The sequence below is a fragment of the Stomoxys calcitrans genome, chromosome 1 (genome assembly GCF_963082655.1).
Source record: "Stomoxys calcitrans chromosome 1, idStoCalc2.1, whole genome shotgun sequence".
Classification (NCBI taxonomy): Eukaryota; Metazoa; Arthropoda; class Insecta; order Diptera; family Muscidae; genus Stomoxys; species Stomoxys calcitrans.
In genome coordinates this window covers 255249698-255274997 of record NC_081552.1, presented here as the reverse complement: position 1 = coordinate 255274997, position 25300 = coordinate 255249698, and the positions used below count along the sequence as shown (strand labels likewise).

At 39.8% G+C, this 25300-nt stretch overlaps 1 protein-coding gene across 1 annotated transcript in view; it reads left to right on the top strand.

The window, feature by feature from the left end:
- Positions 1-16821, top strand: part of LOC106094753 (glutamate receptor 1) — a 184559-nt gene extending 167738 nt beyond the window's left edge. Inside the window, exon 14 of the mRNA XM_059360354.1 lies at positions 15679-16821. Within this exon, the coding sequence (XP_059216337.1) occupies positions 15679-15762 (84 nt within the window). The 3' untranslated portion in view covers positions 15763-16821. The remainder of the gene's footprint in view (positions 1-15678) is intronic.
- Positions 16822-25300: the final 8479 nt, after the last annotated feature.

The following is a 25300-nucleotide window of genomic DNA, read 5'->3' as shown; positions in this document are numbered from 1 at the left end:
TCGGAGGATCGGTCTATATGGCAGCTATATCCAAATCTGGAGCGATCTGTGCCATATTGCAGAAGTATGTCAAGGGACCTAACTTAACTCAACGTCCCTAATTTCGGCAACATCGGACAATAAATGCGCCTTTTATGGGTCCTTAAGTCGAGAGATCGGTCTATATGGCAGCTATATCCAAATCTGAACCGATCTGGGTCAAATTAACTAGGGATGTCGAAAGGCCTAACAAAACTCACTGTCCCAAATTTCAGCAAAATCGGATAATAAATTTGGGTTTTTATGGGCCTAAGACCCTAAATCGGAGGATCGGTCTATATGGCAGCTATATCCAAATCTAAACCGATCTGGGCGAAATTAAAGAAGGATATCGAAGGGCCAAAGACAACTGACTGCCCCAAGTTTCAGCAAAATCTGATGTTAAATGTGGCTTATATGGGCCTCAGACCCTAAATCGGAGGATCGGTCTATATGGCAGCTATATCCATATCTAAACCGATCTGGGCGAAATTAAAGAAGGATATCGATGGGCCAAAGACAACTGACTGCCCCAAGTTTCAGCAAAATCGGATATCAAATGTGGCTTTTATGTGCCCAAGACCCTAAATCGGATCAATCTGAGCCAAACTGACGAAGGATGTTAAAGAGCTTACCACAACTCACTGTTTCAAATTTCATCGAAATCGGATAATAAATGTGGATTTTATGGGCCTCACACCCTAAAACGGAGGATCGGTCTATATGGCAGCTATATCCAAAGCTGAACCGATCAGGGCCAAATTGAAGAAAGATATCGAAGGCCCTAAGACAACTGACTGTCCCAAATTTCAGCAAAATCGGATAATAAATGTGGCTTTTATGGGCCTCAGACCCCAAATCGAGGGATCGGTCTATATGGCAGCTATATACAAATCTGGACCAATCTTGGCCAAATTGACGAAGGATTTCAAAGGGCTTACCACAACGCACTGTCCCAAATTTCAGCAAAATCGGATAATAAATGTGGCTTTTATGGTCCCAAGACCCTAAATCGCAGGATCAGTCTATATGGCAGCTATCTCCAAATCTGAATCGATCTGAGCCAAACCGACGAAGGAATTCAAAGGGCTTACCGCAACTCACTGTCCCAAATTTCGGCAAAATCGGATAATAAATGTGGCTTTTATGGGTGGATCGGTCCATATGGCAGCTATAACCAAATCTGAACCGATCTGGGCCAAACTGATGAAGGATGTCAAAGGGCTTACCACAACTCACTGTTCTAAATTTCAGCAAAATCGGATAATAAATGCAGCTTTTATGGGCCCCATACCCTAAATCGGAGGATCGGTCTATATGGCAGGTATAACCAAATCTGAACCGATCTGGGCCAAATTAACGAGGCATGTCGAAAGGCCTAACCCAACTCACTGTCTCAAATTTTAGCAAAATCGGGCAATAAATGTGGCTTTTATAGGCCTAGGACCCTTAATCGGAGGATCGGTCTATATGGCAGCTATATCCAAATCTGAAACGATCTTGACGAATGATGTCGAGAGGTCTAGCACAACTCACTGTCCCAAATTTCAGAAACATCAGATAATAAATGTGTCTTTTTTTGGGCCTAAGACCCTAAATCGGCGGATAGGTCTCTATGGGGGCTATATCAAGATATAGTCCGATTTAGCCCATGTTCGAACTTAACCTGCTTATGGACAAAGAAAGAATCTGTGCAGAGTTCCATTTCAATATCTCTGTTTTTAAAGACTGTAGCGTGATTTCAACAGACAATGGGTTGATAACCTGATATAGCTACCATATAAACCGATCTGGTATCTTGACTACCTGAGCCTCTAGAGGGCACAATTCTCATCTGATTTGGAAGAAATTTTGCACGTGGTGTTTTGGCATCACTTTAAACTACTGCGCTAAGTATGGTTTAAAGCTGTCATATAAACCCATCTTGGATGTTGACATACGTCTCTACTATGGTCTGAATCGATCAATAACTTGATACAGCTCCCATATAAACCGATCTCCCGATTTTTCTTCTCGAACCCCTACAAGACGCAATTCTTATCCGAGTGAACTGAAATATTACACAATGACTTCTACAATGTTCAGCATTCACTTATATTCGGAATAGGACTATAACTTGATATAGCTCCAATAGCATAACAGTTCTTATTCATTATTTTTTGTTTGCCTAAAAAGAGATACTGCGCATAGAACTCGACAAGTGCGAGTCATGGTGGAGGGTAAATAAGATTCGGCCCGGCCGAACTTAGCACGCGCTTACTTCTTTGATAACTGAAGGGGACGGACCCTCCCTAACCTAAAATGCAAGATTTGGTATCCAAATTTCGGATGGGGTCCCTAGGGGGCTACCCCACCGCCAAAACCCGCCTAATATATATATAGACCAACCATGACTATATGGGACTCAAATAAAAGTATTTTAGTGTAGAAAAGTATCCGATATCCAGTTTTAGGATCAGGTGTTTGGAGGAGCGCTCTAAACCCATAACACCTGGGTCTATTTATCGTCCACGGCAATATGGGGAAGAGAAGAAAACGAATTTTAACGACCATGTCACTATGGGGCTCAAAAAAAAGGTATTTTAGAAAACGAATCTGTTATCCAAATTTGGAACCAAGCGATTGGGAGGCCACCTATCCACCAAAACACCCCCCAAAGAGGACATATTTACCGACCATTGTAATATGGGACTCAAGTGAAAGGTCTATGAGAGTAGAGCACGAACCTGATATCAACATTCGGGAAAAGAGTCTATGGGACCTCCCCATCCCCATAAAACCCCCCAGATAGGACGTATTTGTTGACCTTTACAATATGGGGCTCAAATAAAAAGTGTTTTAGAGTAGGTTACGAATCTGCAATATATTTTCAGGGCCAAGTCACTCATTGACCACCCCATGCCCCAAAACACCCTCCAAACAGGACATGGAAATACGGGGCTCAAATAAAAGATATTTGGGAGTAAAGCACGAATCTGATATTAACATTTGGGTCAAACTGCCTGGGGGACGTCCCAACTCGAAATAGGACGTATTTGCTCACCATGACAATTTGCGGCTCAAAGGGAGTGGAGCACGATGTTATTAATATTTTGGCCCCACCCCTTAAACCATACATATTTGCTGACCATTGCAATTAGGTGCTCAAATCAAAGGTATTTGTGATTAGAAAACGAATTTGATAACCAATTTTGGGGCCAAGTATTTGGGGGACACCTCATCCCATAAACTTGGTTAAAGTAGAGTACGATGCTGATTTTTTCTTCAGGACTAGGTGTTAGGGGGACTACCAAACTCCCAAAAGCACCCCTAAGTCGGACATATTTACTGATCATTGCAATATGGGGATTAAATGAAAGGCATAGGGAAGTAGAGGACGAAATTGATACCCAATTTCGGGACCAAGGTCCCCGGTGGCCCAACCGCAAAACACCCCCCAAACAGGAATAAGTTTCTGGACATGGTTATATAGGGCACAAAGAAAATGAATTTGGGAGTAATATACGAATCTGATATGAAAATGTGTGACCAAGTACTTGGGGACCGCCCCTCAATCTAACCAACCAAAAAGAACAAGTCTACCGACCATGGCAATAAGGGGCTCAAATGAAAGGTATTGGAGATTAGAAAACGAATTTGATATCTAATTTTAGGGCCAAGTGTTTTAGGGACACCTTAACCCATAAACTCCCCTTAAACGAATGACAATATGGGGTTTAAATAAACGGCATTTGAGGGTAGAGAGCGATGATGACAAGTGCTTGGAGGGGAGCTCAATGATAAGGGGACCTCCTACAAAAACCTTAATTGTTTTCCATGCCACACCCCTAAGTTGGTTCTTATATGATGTTGTGTCCCCACCTAAGTGCCGGTATCTGTTAGCAACGAAAGCCGGGCAATGACAAAGGAAATGCTCCAACGTCTCATCATCTTACCCGCATGCCCTACACATACTATCACTTGCCGCACCGATTTTACACAAGTGAGCTCGTAGTCCTATGTGTCCCTGTCCCAATAGCTATACTGACCCCTTCTTGCTTCCTTTCAGTATTAGCCGCATCTCCTCACGATCTTGATCCCGCCATAGGATTTTCGCCCTCCTACCGATCATTTCGCTGTTCCACAGTGTTGCAAGCGCATTTATCGCCCATGCCCTTAACTCGGACTGAATCGATCCTAAGTTTATTGACGGCAGTCCTCTGGCCTTTTCCGCCAAATCGTCTGCCCTTTCATTCCCCCTTATAGCCCGGCACCCAAACGATGCGGATTTCGTCATCCTTGGAGAAGGCTTTAATCTCCCTCTTACACTGCAAGATTGTTCGTGACCTTACCGTCCTGGTTCTTATGTCCCTTATGAGAATTTTACTGCCCCTAAAGATGTTTCCATTCGACATTAGCACCACATCACCTCACGCATTCCGTAAGAACCCGGATCTCCGCCTGTAAGACAGTATTATGCTCAAGCATTCTAAAACTGATCTCCGTCCCCGGGTTCGCAATGTAGACCCCCAGGCCCATTCTGTCCTTTAGCCATAATCCAGGATCCATCTGTGTAGCATGATGGGCAATACCTGATGGCAATACCTGGGTTCCCTCAATCTAAAAATGTGCCGCGGGCAGTAGTCCCTCGCACTCGACCTCAAGTTTCATCTCTGGTATCCACTCGGAAACCTCTTCCCTTCCTTCCAGCTTTCCAATCGTCGCCTCGAATTTCATTTCACCTCGATGGTATGAACTGCCCCCATCCTCAATCTATTCTCCCATCACCTTAAATCTCATAGCCGCAGTGGCTGCCTCACACTTAATCTGTATGTCAATGGGTCAAATATCTAGTCTCCAGTGCCCTAGTGGGCATGGTCCTCATCACTACGTCTATGCCAAGACAACATTTTCTCTGAATCTGTGGTATGGTCCTTTTGTTGCACTTTTACTCCATAGCAGTCCACCAAACTACTGAGGCGTAAGTAAGTATTGATCTAATCACACTCCTGTAGAGCCTGTGAACTATTCTCGGATTCAGGCCCCATTTCGAGCCTACCTTCCGTCTACATAGTGCCCAACATCTGTGAGCCTTCTCAGCACGCTCCTGAATGTGACACTTCCAATGCAGTTTCCTGTCCAACATCACACCTAAGTATTTGACCTTGTCAGATATCGAATACGTTTTGTAGAGGAAATATGGTGCCTTAAATTGACCCACCTTCGTCTTCCTCATAAACAGGCATATTTCAGTCTTCCCTGGGTTAACATTGAGACCTCTGAGTCTTCCCCAGTCATATGCCATATGCAAGACCCTTGCGGCCCTTCTGCATAGCTGGTTCAGATCCTTATCCTTATTGGTTTAAAATTTTACTCGACTTTTGTTCCAACTGTCAACTAATTTGTGTCCTTTGCAAATTTTTCAAAAGTTTACAAAACATTTCGATTGTTCTAAGCTCTCTCCATGTCATGCCAAGTGTTATGCATTTTGTCCCAATCTCAGTCTACTACTCTCAATATTCCCAAATTTTTTTAATTTCATACCATTCTTGATATGACCAAAACTGTCTTAAACTGACATACAAATTACCATTCCTTCCAAGTACCTTTTAAATTAGAATTTTAAAGCAACTATGGATTGCAATTAGAAGAGCATTACTGAGTAGGGAAAAACAAAAATCACTGTGGGAAAAGGGAAGACTTAAAACAAAAAAAAAAAAAACAAAATACACCCCTTTTCTTTGATGCCTTAGACACATTTGCTGGTCCTGATTGATTACCGATGATGATGACAATGATGATGATGCTGGCTGTTTCCTATGTCAATGCCATGTCCATGTCTTCTTTGGTTTAAGCCATCTATCGATTTGGGAGTATTTGTAGAGATGAAAAGAAAAAAGAACGGACAAATCAAGTGCAGAGACAAAAAATCAAAGCTACTTCATTCAATTGCTTTTGTGTTAAATTGTGGGACTTCATCTAAGCAGTAGTTACTGGAGTAGAGACTGTTGACTGAGTTATTTCGAGTATTTCAGAACATTTGATTTACCCAAATCCCAGTCCCATTGCTATTGCTTTTGTCTTTACTGCAACACTTTGCACAAATAATGACATCGTCAGGCAAACTGAAATGTATCCAACATCTCACACACACACACACAGTCCCACATAGAACTCTTTCACAAGCACATAACTCTCACACACGCACATTTGTGTGAAAATGGTGGTCATCAAAAAGCTGCAAGTACTGGTTTCCGGTAGCATGCCTGTAACAGAGTTGCCGCTTTAGGGCGACTGAGCTACATGATATCATTACACTATGATTGTCTTTGTGACAACGAAAAGGAGGTGAGCTGGAGCTTTGTTATGTACATCCATCACTTTCTGATTCGATTTATGCAAATCGGGACAAATAGTAAAAATCACAGGAGAAGGCACTGTGCACAAGTTAGAAAAAATTTATTGAGAAAAACGCACCCAAAGGACTTAAAAGGACAATCGGGTATTATATATCAGTATGTGAGACCTACATGAGGCGCAGTGGCAAACTATCGCCCACTTCATGGAAAATACAGCGAAATCCGTATTTGTGTACTGGAAGCCTCCCCCAAGAAATCCATATTACGAACAAGAGTGTCGAGATGCTACTGAAGCCAAGAATACGGTATGTAGAGCAACCCGGCAATCAGTAGCAAAGCGCCAGAAGAAGGAGAGGTATCGGGAGAAAAGGAGAGAGGAAAAACGTCTATTCCGCAGAAAGAACAAAAAACAAGTAAAAAGGATACCCAACACCTCGGGTATATATGTAAACCACCTTTCATCAAAATCCAGTGAAAATTGCATACCTTATGTTCCATAGTAGTTATATCGAAATATGATCCGATTTGGACCAAATACTAATAAGTACAGTAGCTATATCTTAAAATAAACAAATCTGAACCATATACGACACGTATGTTGAAAAGCCTAACATAAGTCACTGTGTCAAATTTCAGTGAAATCGGATTATAAATGCGCCTTTTATGGGGCAAAGACCTTAAATCGAGATATCGGTCTATATTGCACCTATATCCAAATCTGGACCGGTTTGGGCCAAGCTGCAGAAAAATGTCCAACTGTCCCAAAATTCAGCTAAATCGGATAATATATGTGGCTTTTATGGGCCTAAGACCCTAAATAGGAGGATCGGTCTATATGGCAGCTATATCCAAATCTGGACCGATCTGAGCCAAACTTACGAAGGATGTCGAACGGCCTAACACAACTCACTGTCCCAAATTTCAGCAAAATCGGATAATAAATGTGGCTTTTATGGACCTAAGCCCCTAAATCGGAGGATCGGTCTATATGGCAGCTATGTCCAAATCTGGACCGATCTGAGCCGAATTCACGAAGGATGTCGAAGGGCCTAATTCAACTCACTGTCCCAAATTTCAGCAAAATCGGATAATAAATGTGGCTTTTATGGGCCTAAGACCCTAAATTGGAGGATCGGTCTATATGGTAGCTATAACCAAATCTGGACAGATCTAAGCCGAATTGACGAAGGATGTCGAAAGGCCTAACACAACTCACTGTCTCAAACAACGGCGACATCGGATAATAAATGCGCCTTTTATGGGCCTAAGACCCTAAAGCGGAGGATCGGTCTATATGGCAGCTATATCCAAATCTTGACCGATCTGGGCCAAATTGATGAAGGATGTCGAAGGGCCCAACACAACTCACTGTCCGAAATATCAGCAAAATCGGATCATAAATGCGCCTTTCATGGGCCCAAAACCTTAAATCGAAGCATCGGTCTATATGGCAGCTATATCCAAATCTGTACCAATCCAAACCAAATTAGCGAAGGATGTCGAAGGGCCTAACACAACTCACTGTCCCAAATTTCAGCAAAATCGGACAATAAATGTGGCTTTTATGGGCCTCAGACCCTAAATCGGTAGATCGGTCTATATGGCAGCTATATCCAAATCTGGACTGATCTAAGCCGAATTGACTAAGGATGTCGAAGGGCGTAACACAACCCACTGTCCCAAAATTCAGCTAAATTGAATAATAAATGTGGCTTTTATGGGCCTAAGACCCTAAATCGGAGGATCAGTCTACATGGCAGCTATATCCAAATCTGGGCCGATCCGGGCCAAATTAACGACGGATGTCGAAGGGCCCAACACTACTCACTGTCCGAAATATCAGCAAAATCGGATAATAAATGCGCCTTTTATGGGCCCATAACCTTAAATCGAGGGATAGGCCTATATGGCAGCTATATCCAAATCTGGACCGATCCAAATTAACGAAAGATGTTGAAGGGCCTAACAGAACTCACTGTCCCAAATTACGGCGACATCGGATAATAAATGTGGCTTTTATGGGCCTCAGACCCTAAATCGGTCGATCGGTCTATATGGCAGCTATTTCCAAATCTGGACCGATCTGAGCCGAATTGACGAAGGATGTCGAAGGGCCCAACACAACTCACTGTCCCAAATTTCAGTAAAATCGGATAATAAATGTGGCTTTTATGGGCCTAATACCCTAAATCGGAGGATCAGTCTACATGGTAGCTATATCCAAATCTGGACTGATCTGAGCCAAATTAACCAAGGATGTCAAAGGGCCTAACACAACTCACTTTCCTAAATTTCAGCTAAATCGGATAATAAATGTGGCTTTTATGGGCCTAAAACCCTAAATTGGAGGATCGGTCTATATGGTAGCTATAACCAAATCCGGACCGATCTGAGCCGAATTTACGAAGGATATTGACGGGCCTAACACAACCCACTGTCCCAAATTTCAGCAAAATAAATGTGAATAATAAATAAATGTGGCTTTTCATCTAATGCCTCTGGACATTGTGGGTAGACAAATTGCTGCGACCATTGCAGTGAGGTTAAGGGAGCTTTCTCTTTGATCATATGGCTGTTCCAGGCAGTATGGATTACACCCTACCTGAAATGCGTTTTGATAAAAAGTACTGTACCACTTTATCTAAGAATCGATTGGAACTACGATATCCCGCGTGTCATGCATTGGGTATATACTGCAGTTGTCAGACCTATAATGCTATATGGTATTGTGGTCTGATGGACGGCGCTTCAAAAGTCCACCTACTGTTCAATACTCAAACGGATCCATAGGATGGCTTGCTTGTGCATCACAGCCGCACTGAGGAAGACACCACCGGATGCACTGAATTTAATGCTACATCTAATGCCTCTGGACGTTGTGGGTAGACAAATTGCTGCGACCACTGCAGTGAGGTTAAGGGAGCTTTCTCTTTGGTCATGTGGCGGCTACGGACACTGTGTTATCTTTGATACTGTACTCTAAAGATCTAGAACTGGTCATATCGAAAAGGTTACCCGACCATTGCAGTGTGTATCAAGCGGATATCTTTGCAATTAAGGAAGTGGTGAAATGTCTAAAATATGATGCCATTACGACGATTGGCATAAATATCGTCTCAGACTGGCCAGGCAGCCATTAAATTCCTGGAGAATGTATTTCTGAACACAAAAACCGCCCTTGACTGTAGCAGATCTCTCAACGAGATGGCTCAACAGTACAACATTCACCTGTTATGACTGCCAGGCCACAGAGATATCCCAGGGAATTGTAAAGCGGATGAGCTTGCGAGACTAGGAACTACCCCAAGCATTCTAGGGATACTGGAATCTCTGGGGGCTGTGAGCATTCCAAAACAATGTGGCCTAATCTAGACTTGAAGAGGTCTACTGCTTTGCTGTCATTGGCTAGAACAGACGTCTCAGTCATGGTGTCCGTCATGACAGGTCACTGTTAATCGGAAAACCTGGTGACAGACTGAAGGTTGCTAGCAACGATTTTTGCAGAAGCTGTGAGGACATCGAAGAAGAAGAAACTATAGAACACCTTCTGTGTGTGTGTCCCGCACCAGCAGTTAGAAGGAGTTCCACTTTAGGTTCTCATTTCTTTGAGAACCTGCCTGATTTAGCGGATGTTCAACGGTAAGAACTAGAAGGGCAACGAATGATAGACGGTCACAAAGAGAGGGCTGTGAGCATTCCAAAACCTTGTGGCCCAATCTTGACTTGAAGAGGTCTACCGTTTTGCTGTCACTGGCTAGAACAGACGTCTCAGTCATTGCGTTCGTCATGACAGGTCACTGTTTCATCGGAAAACATGCTGACAGACTAAAGGTTGCCAGCAACGACTTTTGCAGAAGCTGTAAGGACATCGAAGAAGAAGAGACTATAAAACACCTTCTGTATGTGTGTTCCGCACTAACAGTCAGAAGGAGTTCCACTTTAGGTTCAAATTTTTTTAACCTATCCGATTTAGCGGATGTGAACATTCGCAAGTTGTGGGGCTTTTTAAAGCGATCTGGGTAGTTCAACGGTAGGAACTAGAAGACATATTCGTTCTTTTGTTCCTGTTCCTGTTCCTGATGGCAGACTACCACCTAAACCAACCAACTAATCAGCACATCTTTGGCCAATTTCATCAATCAAATTTTAGTTCAAATAACTTGGCGGCCAGCGTAGCACAGAGGTTATCATGTCCGCCTATGACGCTGAACGCATGGGTTCGAATCCTGGCAAGACCATCAAAACAAATTTTCAGCTGTGGTTTTCCCCTCCTAATGCTGGCAACATTTGTGAGGTACTATGCCATGTAAAACTTCACTCCAAAGAGGTGTCGCACTGCGGCTCGCCGTTCAGAAGAAGGCCCCTTATCATTGAGCTTAAAACTTAAATCGGACTACACTTATTGATATGTGAGAAGTTTGCCCCTGTTCCTTAGTGGAATGTTCATAGGCAAAATTTGCATTTGCAACTTGGCAACTCTGTTGTCAATTCCCCTGCAAATGCATTGTAGTTGTTGTTCAACTTTCCTTGGCCAACACACAAATCGACTTGCTTGCCTATTTGTTTATGACGACAGGGCCATAGGCAGTTATTGACCAATGCCAACATCACCACTATTACACTTGCCAGTAGCTTCACTGGTTGCGTAGGGCGTACATCAAGATGGCACCTCTGCATTCTCCTCCAGCTGTTTGGGAAGCTGTTGTAATAGCTCTGATAGTCCTTTCATTTTGTAATCGTCTATTGGAGCAGCTATGCTTAATGTTACTCTCCTCCTTTGGGGGGCAATGTATGGCGATTTGGTTGTTGATAGAGAGTCATTTGCATATGCCACTGTTGGACAAGGACAATTCATGTTGCCTGATGTTGTAGTTGCTGGCAACTTGGTAGCTTCTAGTGAAAGTGTTAGTGCCCCCTGCTTGCTATGAGTGAGGAAGTGTGTTTGAAATCTTTTAATATTGCAGTTTTTGAAGTCCTCTGAATACATCAAACATATGAATGGCAGACATTTAGCAACGCCATGTAACCATGCATTAAAATTGAATAAAGACTAGGCCTTTGCTTCTCATGGTTGTATGTTCTATGAAAGTATAATCAAAAATTTTGTGGAACGCCATACATTTTTGAAAAAGCTTTTTATACACACCCTCATATAAGGGGGGTATATTTGTTAGGTCATTCCATTTGCAACACATCGTAATATACACCTGCGCCCTTACAGTTTTACAATAAAAGTGCCTTTATCTGAACCCCTTATGATCTTTATTGGTCTATGAATTTAAATTTGGATGTTAGGTGTACTCCATTCTTAAAATACTTTATATCAGCCCGATATCTGATTTAGGGGTGTTTTCGGGGATCAGATGGTCCCCCACACACTTGGCCCTGAAAAAATATCAGCATCGTGCTCTTCTCTCAAATACCGTTTGTTTGCACCCCATATTGCCTCTGGTTTAGGGGAGTTTTCACGATGAGGCGTCCCCCAAACACATGACCCCAAAATAGGTTATCAAATTCGGTTTCTAATCTCAAATACCTTTCATGTTGGCATGGTCGAAGAACTTTTACCCTTTGGGCGGTGTTTTGGGGAAGGGGTGATGCCTTAAGTACATGGTCCAACATTTGGATATCAAATTCGTGTGCTACTCCCAAATACCTTAATTTGAGCCCCATATTGTGATGGTCACTAAAAAATTGCTGTTTGTGGGGTATTTTGGGAAAGGGGGAGACCCCCAGAAAATTGGTCCCGAAAGTGCGTATCAATTCTTGCTCTACCACCAAAAACCTTTCATTTAAGCTCCACATTGACATGGTCGGTAAATATGCCCGATGTAGGGGTGTTTTGGGGAATGGTGTGGTCCCCAAACACTAAGCCCGGAAAATATATCAGCAACGTGCTCTATTCTCATATATCTATATATCATTTATTTGAACCCGATATTGCCATCGGCATCAAAATTAGATATCAAATTCGTTTTCTAATCTCATTTAAACTCCTTATTGCAAAAGTAAGCGAATATGTCCGGTTTGGGGTATTGACCCTAAAAACTATGAATATTTAGTTGCACTCTCTTTAAGACCCAAATTGTCTTGGTGAGCAAATACGTCCTATTTGGAGTTAGTTATGGTGGTGGGACGTCCCCTAGACAGTTGGTCCCCAATGTTGATATCAGATACCCAAATAATTCTTTCTAATCCTTTAATTAGAGCCCCATATTTCCATAGTCGGCAAACATGACCGGTTTGGGGGGTGTTTTGGGGGATGGGCGGCCATTCAGTGATTTGGTCTGGAAAATATATATCGGATTCGTGTTCCACTCTTAAAACCCTCTTATTTGAGCCTCATTTGCAATGGTCAGCAAATACTTACTGTTTGGGTGGTGTTGAGGGATTGGGGTAGCCCCATAGACACTTTTCCCGAATATTGATATCAAAGTCGTGCTTTACTCCCAAAGACCTTTCATTTAAGCCCCATATTGCTATAGTCGTAAATTTGTTCCCGTTAGTGGATGTTTTTGGGGAGAGGCGGCCCCCAAACACTTGCTCCTATATTTGGATATCAGATTCGTATTCTACATCCAAATACCTTTTATTTAAGCCCCATATTCCCATGGTCAGTAAATAAGTCCTGTTTGGGGGGTGTTTTGGGGAAGAGGTGGACCCCCAGAAACGTGGTCCCACATTTGGATATCAGATTCGTATTCTACTCGCAAATACCTTTCATTTGAGTCCCATATTGCCATGGTCGGTAAATATGTCCGATTTAGGGGTGCGTTCGGGCTTGGGGTGGTCCCCCTAACACTTGGTTCGACAATTGGATATCAGATACGTTTTCTTATCCAAAATACCTTTCATTTGAGTCCCATATTGTCGTGATTTGTCTAAATATATGTTTGGTAGGTTTTAGGGTGGGGCAGCCCCCCTAGGTACCCTATCCGAAATTTGGATACCAAATTACTATTTTTAGGGTACTATATGAGAACACACAAAATTTCGCTTAAATCGCACCACCCATCTCCGAAATCTGGCGTTTCTGAAAATAAGGGTAAGGGGGAGGGTCCGCCTCCCCTTCAGATATCAAAAAATGTAGTACCCTATTTTCACCGCGGGATCTGTGAAAATTTCAAGAAAATCGGTTCAGCCGTTTCTGAGTCTATAAGGAACACACAAATATACAAACAAACAAACAGACAAATCTACAAACAAACACAAATTGATTTTTATATATAAGAGATTCATGTTCTACTCTAAAATACCTCTTATTTAAGCCCCATATTGCAATGGTCAGCAAATAGTTCCCATATGGGTGGTGTTATTGGGTGGCTCCATATACACTTTGTCCCGAATATTGATATCAAATTCGTGCTATACTCCCAAAGACCTTTCATTTGAGCCCCATATTGCTATGGTCGTAAATTTGTCCTCTTTCGGCGATGTTTTTGGGGAGGCAATGCTTGGACCCACCTTTGGATATCAGATTCGTATTCTACTCGCAAATACCTTTCATTTGAGACCCATATTGCCATGGTCGGTAAATAAGTCCGATTTAGAGGTCTTTTGGCGGTTGGGATGGTCCCCCAAATACTTGGTCCGACAATTGGAGTCTAACAAAACTCACTGCCCCAAATTTCGGCTAAATCGAACAATAAATGCGCCTTTTATTGCCCCAAAACCCTAAATCGAGAGATCGGTCTATACGGCACCTATATTCAAATCTGAACCGATCTGGGCCAATTTCAAGAAGAATGTCGAAGGGCCTAACACAACCCACTGTCCCAAATTTCGACGAAATCGGACAATAAATGCGCCTTTTGTGAGCTCAAGACCTTAAATCGGGAGATCGGTTTATATGGCAGCTATGCCCAAATCTGGACCGATCTAAGCCAAATTGAAGAAGAATATCAAAGACCCTAACACAACTCACTGTCCCAAATTTAAGCAAAACCGGATAATAAATGTGGTTTTTATGGGCGTAAGACCTTAAATCGGCGTATCGGTCTATATGGCAGCTATCTACAAATCTAAACAGATCTGAGCCAAATTGACGAAGGTCGTTGAGCGGCCTAACATAACTCACTGTTCCAAATTTCAGCAAAATCGGATAATTAATCTGGCTTTTATGGGCCTAAGACCCTAAATCGGAGGATCGGTCTATATGGCAGCCATATTCAAATCTGGACCGATCTGCGCCAAATAAATGAAGGATGTCTAACGTCCTAACACAACTCACTGGCTTAAATTTCAGCAAAATGTGGCTTTTATGGGCCTAAGACCATAAATTGGCGGATCGGTCAATATGGCGGCTATATCAAGATAGCCCATCTTTGAACTTAACCTGCTTATGGACAAAAAAAGAATCTGTGCGAATCTGGGGATTGCAAATAAGCAATATCGGTTGAGATCGGGATATAGCCCCCATATAAACCGACCGCCCGATTTTACTTCTTGAGCCCCAATAAGCCTCAATGTTCATCTGATATGGATAAAATTTTGAAACAAGACTTGAGTTACGACTTCCGACATCGATACCAAATATGATCCAAATCGGTCTTTAGACAGATATAGTCAGCATATAAAACGATCGACGGATTTGACTTCCTGAGACCTCAGCAGCCTCAATTTTCATCCGATTTAGCTGAATATTTGGAAAAAAACCCCTTGAGTTATGACTTCCAATATCCATGCCAAGTATTACCCGAATCGGTGTATAAGCAGATATGGCCCCTATATAAACCGATCCCCGGATTTGACTTCTTGAGCCCCTTGAAGACCCAACTTTCAACAATTGTGCCAAGTATGGTTCAAATCGGTTCATAACCTGATATAGCTGCCATATAAACCGATCTGGGATCTGGACTTCTTGAGCCTCTAGGGGGCGCAATTCTCATACGATTTGGAAGAAATTTTTTACAACGGCTTCTCTCATGTGACTAATATGGTCTTAATCGATCAAAAGCTTGATACAGCTCCCATATAAACCGATCTCTCGATTTTGCTTCTTGAGCCCCTACAAGGCGCCTTTCTTATCCGAGTGAACTAAAATATTACACAATAGCATATTCTTATTCAATATTTGTTGTTTGCCTAAAAAGAGATACTGCGCATAGAACATGACAAATGCGATCTATGGTGGAGGGTATATAAGATTCGGCCTGGCCGCACCTTTTACACGCTTTTACTTGTTTTTAAAATCCAAACCACAAAACACATTTTGACACACATTTTTACAAAACTCCAAAATTTTAATATAATGAATTTGTCGATACGTTTTCTAACAACCCTTTTAACACTAAAACAGTACTTGAATTGTGCCTCGTTACAGTATTATCCTACCGCCCAAATGAATGCGGCCACGCCTCCAACCGATGCCGAAGCCATGCACATGAATGCCCATGGTCAAGTTTGACATGAACATGCGCAGGATACTCGCCTTTGACGTACACCCTGCGCACCCACAATTCGCCGCATAATGGCCAACAGTCGACAGGAGACGGAAAAGATGCTCAGCAGCCACGAACAGTTAGCGGCCTCACAGAACAGCACTTTGCTGCGAAATCCCGATGTAAATCATCCCTACAACAAGTAAACACCGAAAGATCGATAAGACACTCACATATACACACTGAACTGAAAATACATGCATACCTATATCGTCACTGAGAAACACACACACACACACACATGCACATGCATAAATATACATTTAGAAACAGGCAGAAAAAAATTGCTATGGCCACATAGTCGGGTAAGCAAAAGCAGACTCAAAGGATTAGATCCTACTTAAAAGGGATAGCAGTGAATGCCAGCCGCCAACACACTCTACCGCATGTAGTGCATAAACAACTCGACTACCAAAGGAAAATCTTAATCTTAACTGCAAAAGAGAAGAAGATGATAAAAAACTCACACACACACACTCACACACTCTTTTAACAGCCAAATTGTATGTAAGTAAATAGTGGTAAAATATTAGTCTAATTACATACTCTCATACAAGGGTGCTCAAGATGCCAAAAAGGATAATAACATAAAACTTTATTAATTGTTTTTGCAAAGTAATGGGGAATACATAAAAACTGAAAGATTATGGTTTTTAAACGAAATTCAATTCAAATTAAATGCTCAAAATTTAGTTTTCAGATATATTCAGAATTCACAAAACGGTAGAAAATACATATTGGGATGATGAATGCCGTCTTAGGGTGGCGGCATCTGTCCTCCCATATATTTGACAAATATGGTAACATTTTTATATCCACCACCGAAGCATGGGGGTATATTTATTTTGTCATTCCGTTTGCAACACATCGAAATATCCATTTCCGACCCTATAAAGTATATACACTCTTGATCAGCGTAAAAATCTAAGACGATCTAGACATGTCCGTTCGTCTGTCTGTTAAAATCACGCTACAGTCTTTCATAATAGAGATATTGAGCTGAAACTTTGCACAGATTCTTTTTTTGTCCATAAGCAGGTTAAGTTCGAAGATTGGATATGTCGGACTATATCTTGATACAGCCCCCATATAGACCGATCCGTCGATTTCGGGTCTTAGGCCCATAAAAGCCACATTTATTATCCAAATTTGCTGAAATTTGGGACAGTGAGTTGTGTAAGGCCTTTCCATATTCTTCATCAATTTGGCCGAGATCGATCCAGATTTGGATATAGCTGCCATATAGACCGATCCTCCAATTTAGGGTCTTAGACCCATAAAAGCCACATTTATTGTCCGATTTTGCTGAAATTCGGGACAGTGAGTCATGTTAAGCCTCTCGACATTCTTCTGCAATATGGCACAGATCGGTTCAGATTTGGATATAGCTGCCATATAGACCGATCCTTCGATTTAGGGTCTTAGGCCCATTAAAGCCACATTTATTATCCGATTTTGATGAAATTTGGGACAGTGAGTTGTGTTAGGCCTTTCCATATTCTTCATCAATTTGGCCGAGATCGATCCAGATTTGGATATAGCTGCCATATAGACCGATCCGCCGATTTAGGGTCTTAGGCCCATAAAAGCCACATTTATTATCCGATTTTAATGAAATTTGAGCCAGTGAGTTGTGTTAGGCGGTTAGACATCCTTCATCTATTTGGCGCAGATCGGTTTAGATTTGGATATAGCTGCCATATAAACCGATCCGCCGATTTAGGGCCTTAAGCCCATAAAAGCCACATTTATTATCCGATTTTGTTGAAATTTGGGATAGAGAGTTGTGTTAGACCCTTCGACATCCTTCGTCAATTTGGCTCAGATCGGTCTTGATTTGAATATAGCTACCATATAGACTGATCTCTTGATTTAAGGTTTTGGGCCCATAAAAGCCACATTTATTATCCGATTTCGCCGAAATTTAGAATAGTCAATTGTGTAAGAACCTTCGACATCCTTCGTCAATTTGGCTCAAATCGGTTCAGATTTGGATATGGCTTCCATATAGACCGATCTTTCGATCAAATGTTTTGGGCCCATAAAAGGCGCATTTATTATCTGATGACGCCGAAATTTGAGACAGTGAGTCGTTTTAAGCTCCTCGACATTCTTCTGCAATATGGCACAGATCGATCCAGATTTGGTTATAGCTGCCATATAGACCGATCTCTGGGTTTTAGGTTTTGGGGCCATAAAAGGCGCATTTATTGTCCGACTTTGCTAATATATGAGACAGTGAGCTGCGCTAGGACCTTGGACATCCTTCTTTAATTTGGCCCTGATCGGTCCAGATTTGGATATAGCTGTCATATAGACCGATCTCTCAATTGCAGCTTTTGGGTCCTTAAAAGGCGTATTTATTGTCCGATTTCGCCGAAATTTGGGACAGTGAGTTGTGTTAGGCTCTTCGACATTTATCTGCAACTTGATCCAAATCGGTCCAGATTTGGATATAGCTGCCATATAGACCGATATCTCGATTTAAAGTCTTGGCCCAATAAAAGGCGCATTTATAATCCAATTTCACTGAAATTTGACACAGTGACTTAGGTTAGGCTTTTTGACATCCGTCTCGTATATGGTTCAAATCGGTTTATTTTTAGATAAAGCTACTAAAAAGATCAACATTTTGTTTTTCACAATTGAACAATGACTTGTACTTATAAGTATTTGGACCGAATCGGAAGATATGTCGATATAGCTGCTATGGGGCTTAAGGTATGCATTTTTCACCGGATTTTGACGAAAGATGGTTTACTTATATACCCGAGGTGGTGGGTATTCAAAGTTCGGTACGGCCGAACTTAACACCTTTTTACTTGTTTCAAGTCGCAATGCGAGTGCAAAATTTCATATAAATCGGTCTAGATTAAGACATAGCTCCAATATATATCTTTTATCCGATATGGTCTTTTACGGCTGTAGAAGCCACTATTTTAGTCCGATCTTGGCAAGATGTAAGGATGTAGAAATCCAAATTTGTTGTCCTATCGTTGGAAAATCTTACCATGTTCTATTTGATATTTCAATAGGTATCCAAATTAAAGTCTGACTAGATTTCTAGATAAGTTCTACACATAAAAAGTAGTACGTACACCAGATGGTGTAGGGTATTATATAGTCGGATCCGCCCAACAGCTGCCTTTCCTTACTGGTTTTTCATGTCCAGAGTTTCGGCTTTCAAATATTCGACCTAAAATAACTTTCAGTGTGGCAATATGTTGAAATGAAAAATATTTATTTTTCTCACTTAATGCCCATTCAAAATCACTATTCAATTCTTTACGAAAAATTTTAAATTCATAATCCTTTCAGGACACACATGGCTTGTTTGGACATTTATTAAGCCTCTTAACTTTGAAAATACCCTTTTTAAGGCATTCTTGGTACCACTGCTCACCATACACATGCACACACACACTCACACCTAGAAAATAATATGCCATCCTTCCCTTTCAAAGAAAGTCGCTTTACTCACACACACACACACACACACACCACACAAACAAACACATTTGACATTAAACAAAAGCATATACTAAGTACATAAGTTACTGATGCGAAATAATAAAACAAGTGAATAAAAAAAACCGAAACTAGATTTAAATAATATATATAAAAAAAAAATTAACAAAAAACACTTGCAATTAATTGCATAAAAATGACTGATTAAAATTTGTTATTATAAAAAAAAAACAGAAAAATTAAGGTAAAAATTAATATTAAAAATTTAATTATAGTAATAAAACTTAATCATAATAGAACATTGTAAAAATATTACTACCACTAACAATAAAAATAAGCAAAAAAAAACCAAAACAAAAGAAAGAATCAGCGCCGAAAGGAACCCTATAAACTAAACTGTTGTAATCTATTTTAATGAAAATCAAACAGAAACTGCAAGTAATTAAAACTAGAATTATGAATTATTGCAGGATTATTAAATCAAATTGAGATTAGGCCACTAAGTAAATATTTACCTATAAAAAACTAAGAAAAAAAAAATACAAAAAACAAAAAAACACAACAACTTCCATTGAGAATTAATAATGTAATTTTAAAAGAAAAACAACAACAAAAACAAGATTCCAAACTTAACATCTGACGTAGCTGTAATAATTTTTCTTTTTTTTTAATGTCATTTTGTTGTTTCACAATTATTTATTAGCAAATAAAGCTTAATTGGAGGAGTAGCGTTTATTGACTCTTCGTTTGAAATAATGTTTAAAAATATTACTAAAAGCATGTTTTAATTTAGGAGAAATTATTTTTTCTCTCGGATTAAGAATAACAACATCATTGTAAAAACAAGTTATAGTCCGATTCGGACCATAAATGAATGCTGAACATTGTAGGAGTCATTGTCTAATATTTCAGTTCATTCGGATAAGAATTGCGCCTTGTAGGGGCTCAATCGAAGCAAAATCGGGAGATCGGTTTTTATGGGAGCTGTATCAAGCTATTGATCAATTCAGACCATATAAGACACGCATGTTGAAGGTCAAGAGAGAAGCCGTTGTACAAAATTTCTTCCAAATCGGATAGAAATTGTGCCCTCTAGGGGCTCAGGAAGTCAAGACCCAAGATCGGTTTATATGGCAGCTATATCAGGTTATAAACCGATTTGCGCCATACTAAACTCAGTAATTAAAAATCATAACAAAGTACCTCGTGCTAAATATCAGTCAAATTGGATGAGAATTGCGCCCTCTAGGAGCTCAAGATCGGTTTACATGGCAGCTATATCAAAGCATGAACGGATTAGAACCATACTTAGCGCAACTGTTGGAAGTGATACAAAAACACTATGTGCAAAATTTCAGCCAAATCGGATGAGAATAGCGCCCTCTATTGGCTCAAGAAGTCAAGACCCAAGATCGGTTTATATGACAGCTATACCAGTTTATGAAGCGATTTGAATCGTACTTGGCACAGTTGTTAAAAGTGAAACCAAAACACCACGTGCAAAATTTCAGTCAAATCGGATGAGAATTGCGCCCTCTAGACGTTCAAGAAGTCAAGATCCCAGATCGGTTTATATGGCAGCTATGTCAAAATATGGACCGATTAGAACCATGCTTAGCGCAGTTGTTGGAAAGTGATACCAAAACACTTCGTGCAAAAATTTCAGTCAAATTGGATGAGAATTGCGCCTCTAGGAGCTCAAGAAGTCAAGATCCCAGATCGGTTTATATGACAGCTATATCAGGTCATAAACCGAATGGCGCCATACTAAGCTCAGTTATTAAAAGTCATAACAAAGTACCTCGTGCTAAATATCAGCCAAATCGGATGAGAATTGCGCCCTCTAGAGGCTCAAGAAGTCAAGACCCAAGATCGGTTTATATGGCAGCTATATCGAAATATGGACCGATTAGAACCATGCTTAGCGCAGTTGTTGGAAAGTGATACCAAAAAACCTCGTGCAAAATTTCAGTCAAATTGGATGAGAATTGCGCCCTCTAGAGGCTCAAGAAGTCAAGAAAATTTGCACAGATTCTTTTTCTGCCCATAAGCAGGTTAAGTTCGAAAATGAGCTATATCGGACTGTATCTTAATATAGCCCCCATATAGACCGATCCTCCGATTTAGGGTCTTAGGCCCATAAAAGCCACATTTATTATCCGATTTTGTTGAAATTCGGGACGTTGAATTGGGTAAGGCCAGCCGACATCCTTCTACAATTTGACTAAGATCGGTCCAGATTTGGATGTAGCTGCCATATAGACTGATCTCTCTGTTTAAGGTTTTGAGCCCATAAAAAACGCATTTATTGTCCGATTTAGCCAAAATTTGGGATAATGATTTGTGTTGCGCCTTTCGACATTCGTGTCGTATTTGGATATGGTTACCAAAATTGAACAATGATTTGTACTTATTAGACCTTTCAATATCCGTGTCGAATTTGGTTCAAATCGCACCATATTTCGACAATAAATTATCCATTTTTACTGGATTATGACGAAAGGTGGTTTGTATATATACCCGAGGCGGTGGGTATCCAAAGTTCTGCCCGACCGAACTTAACGGCAGTTTACTTGTTATACCCTCCACCATAGTATGGGAGTATACTAATTTCGTCATTCTGTTTGTAGCACCTCCAAATAAACGTCTAAGTCCACATATATATTCTTGATCGTCGTGACATTTGAAGTCGATCTAGCCATGTCCGTCCGTCCGTCTAATGAAAGCACACTAACTTTCGAATGAGTAAAGCTAGCCGCTTGAAATTTTGCACAAATTCTTATTATTAGTGTAGGTTGCTTGGGATTGTCAATGGGCCAAATCGGTCCATGTTTTAATATAGCTGCCATGTCAACCGATCTTGGTTCTTGACTTCTTAAGCCTCTAGAGGGCGCTATTTTCATTCGATTTGGCTGAAATTTTCCATGAGGGGTTTTTTTAATGATTTTCAACAACCGCACTATGGTTGGTTGAAATAGGCCCATAACCTGATGTAGCTGTCATATAAACCGATGTGGGGTCTTGACTTGTTAACCCTCTAGAGAGCGCAATTCCTATTTGATTAGGCTGAAATTTTGGTTGGTTGGGATTGTCAATGGGACAAATCGGTCCATGTTTTGATATAGTTGCCATATAAACCGATCTGGGATCTTGCCTTCTTGATCCACTAGAGGGCGCAATTTTCATTCGATTTGTTTGAATTTTTGCATAAAGTGTTTTGTTATGATTTCCAACAACTGTGCCAAGTACAGGTGAAATCGATACATAACCTGATATATCTGTCATATACGCCAATCTGGGGTCTTGACTTTTGAGCCTGTAGAAAATTTGTACAATGGCTTCTCCTATGACCTTCAACAAGTGTCAAATATGGCCTAAATCGATCTATAGCTTGATACAGCTCTCATATAAACCGATTTCCGATTTTGATTCTTGAGCCCCTACAAGGCGGAATTCTTATCTTTTACAATGTTCAGCATTCAATTCATTTATGATCCGAATCGGACTATAACCTGATACAGCTCCAGCATAATAGCTCTTATTCATTATTCTTTGTTTGCTTAAAACGGGATACCGCGCAGAGAACTCGACAAATGCGTTCCATGGTGGAGGGTATATAAGATTCGGCCCAGCAGGCCATTGGCCATTGCTAACTCATTTATCAATCGATTTTCTCAAAAATTTGCACAACGATAATATGCGCGATATTGTAGGACAAAATTGAGCAAATTTTAAATTCAATGACTTAGCTTGCATATCAAAAGTGGTCTAGGGTATCAAAAGGTCGGCTCGTTCGAACTTGTTACCTGTTACTTTTAAGGCCTTTGCTAACCCATTTATCAATCGAACTCTTCTTCTCAAAAATTTGCATAACGATATTGTAGGACAATATTGAGCAAATTTTAAATTCAACGACTAAGCTTGCATATCAAATGTGGTGTAGGGTATCAAAAGGTCGGCTTAGCCCAACTTTAGCCCGTCTTTACTTGTTTGTTTTCAATAAGCAAAATGCGAATTGTTATGTTAATCGCGCCGACATGACTTCCAAATTGGATGTAGCCATTTCCAGGGAATCCAGTTGAGTATTTTCGATCTAAGCTTAGAATTGGCAAACAAAGGAATAATTTATGGGGCATTAGTGGGCGTTAAGCACCCCCCTGAAAAGTTTTAGTTTATTTTCGCTAATTGTTGATCATTATATTGCTATTCAAAGGGTTTAAATATATATAAAGGGTGAAGAATATTTTATTTTCTACTATTTTTTTATCTCTCCTCCAATTTGTGTTACCATCTACTTTTTTTAATATAAAATATGAAAATTTTTATTAAAACAATATTGTATTGGCTAAGTATGTATAATGAAAAGTGTAGTGATTATTAAATAAGATATTATGATAGGCAACAACAATATGTGGTAGTTACGTCTAAAATGTGAAATGAAAAAAAAAATGTTAATTGTAAAAGATATAAAAAACATTTGCCTAACTAACCAATTTTTGTTTGAAAAATAAATAAATAAAACAAAAAAAAAAAGAAAAAAAATTGAAAACATAAATCTTAGAAAGTATTTAAGTCATATCAGAATTTCATCATATAAATTCATAAATGTTAAATTTCAGCCAATTCGTTTTCCTTTTTTTTTCGTAGGAAGAGCAATTCCTGCCATCAATAAGCCATTTATAGCAGCTGTGAATTATTCCTCACACACAGACACACTCACACACACACTAGTAGTCAAATGAATGAATGAGAAAAAACCCTCTAGAAAACAATATTTTTCCTTTTGTTTAAACAAATGTCCACAATTGTAAAATAACTGAAAAGCAAATATATTATTTGTACTTATGCAATTTATTTAATTAATTTGTTTAATCATTCTGCCACCCTACCCACATTTGGCTATTTTTTCGCCTCCTCCCCACTCATTATGTGTGTAATAATCGGAGTAATAAATAAATAAATGAATATTTTATAATAAAACAAAACGAAAGCCGATAAATAAATAATTAAAAACAAATAGTAATATGTATTAATATTAATTATATACATGAATACCAAAAAACAAAAAAAATAAATAATTGTTAAAACCAAACAAATAAAACAAAAAAAAAAAAAACCCAAAAGAGTACGCATTTAATAATTATACATATATAGATATATACATACATATATTTAAAAAAACAAATTAATATATATACAAATAAATAAGAATGAATAAAATAAAAAAGAAAAAAAAATAACCCGGAAATGAAGCTAAGTGAAAAATAATAATGATAATATTAATGAGAATAAAACAATACGAGAACACGCTCAACACACACTCACACACACACACACACACACCCACACACATTTAAAACATCTGTAACGATTAATGGATGAGAATAAACGGTAACGGAAAACAAATCAAAGAAATTACTTAAATCAAAATACCGTAAAAACATCAAAAAAAAAAGAAAGATCTTAAGTAACGAGAAACCAAAATAAAATTTCAATTTATAAAAAAAGAGAATTAAAAATGTTTCTTCATTTGAATTGGTGATGGAAAAAGGGAATCGGGTAAGTAATAAAACAAGTAAAAAGGTGTTAAGTTTGGCTCCGCCAAACTTTGGATACCCACCACTTTGGGTATATATGTAAACCAGCTTTCATCATAATCCGGTGAAAATTGGATAACTCAAGGACCCAAATTCGGCACGGACATTGAGTGCTCTAATATATATGTCACAATTCAATTTTGTAGAACAAAATATTAGTCTTTTTGGCAGATATATCCAAGGTCGGATATCGTGAGGTCCAGAAAAACTCACTGTTTTAGATTTTAGCGAAATCGGTTAAAAAACAAGTAAAAGCGTGCTAAGTTCGGCCGGGCCGAATCTTATATACCCTCCACCATGGAACGCATTTGTCGAGTTCCTTTCCCGGTATCTCTTTTTAGGCAAAAAAAAAAAAAAGGATATAAGAAAAGATTTGCTCTGCTATTAGAGCGATATTAAGATATGGTCCGATTTGGACCACAATTAAATTATATATTGG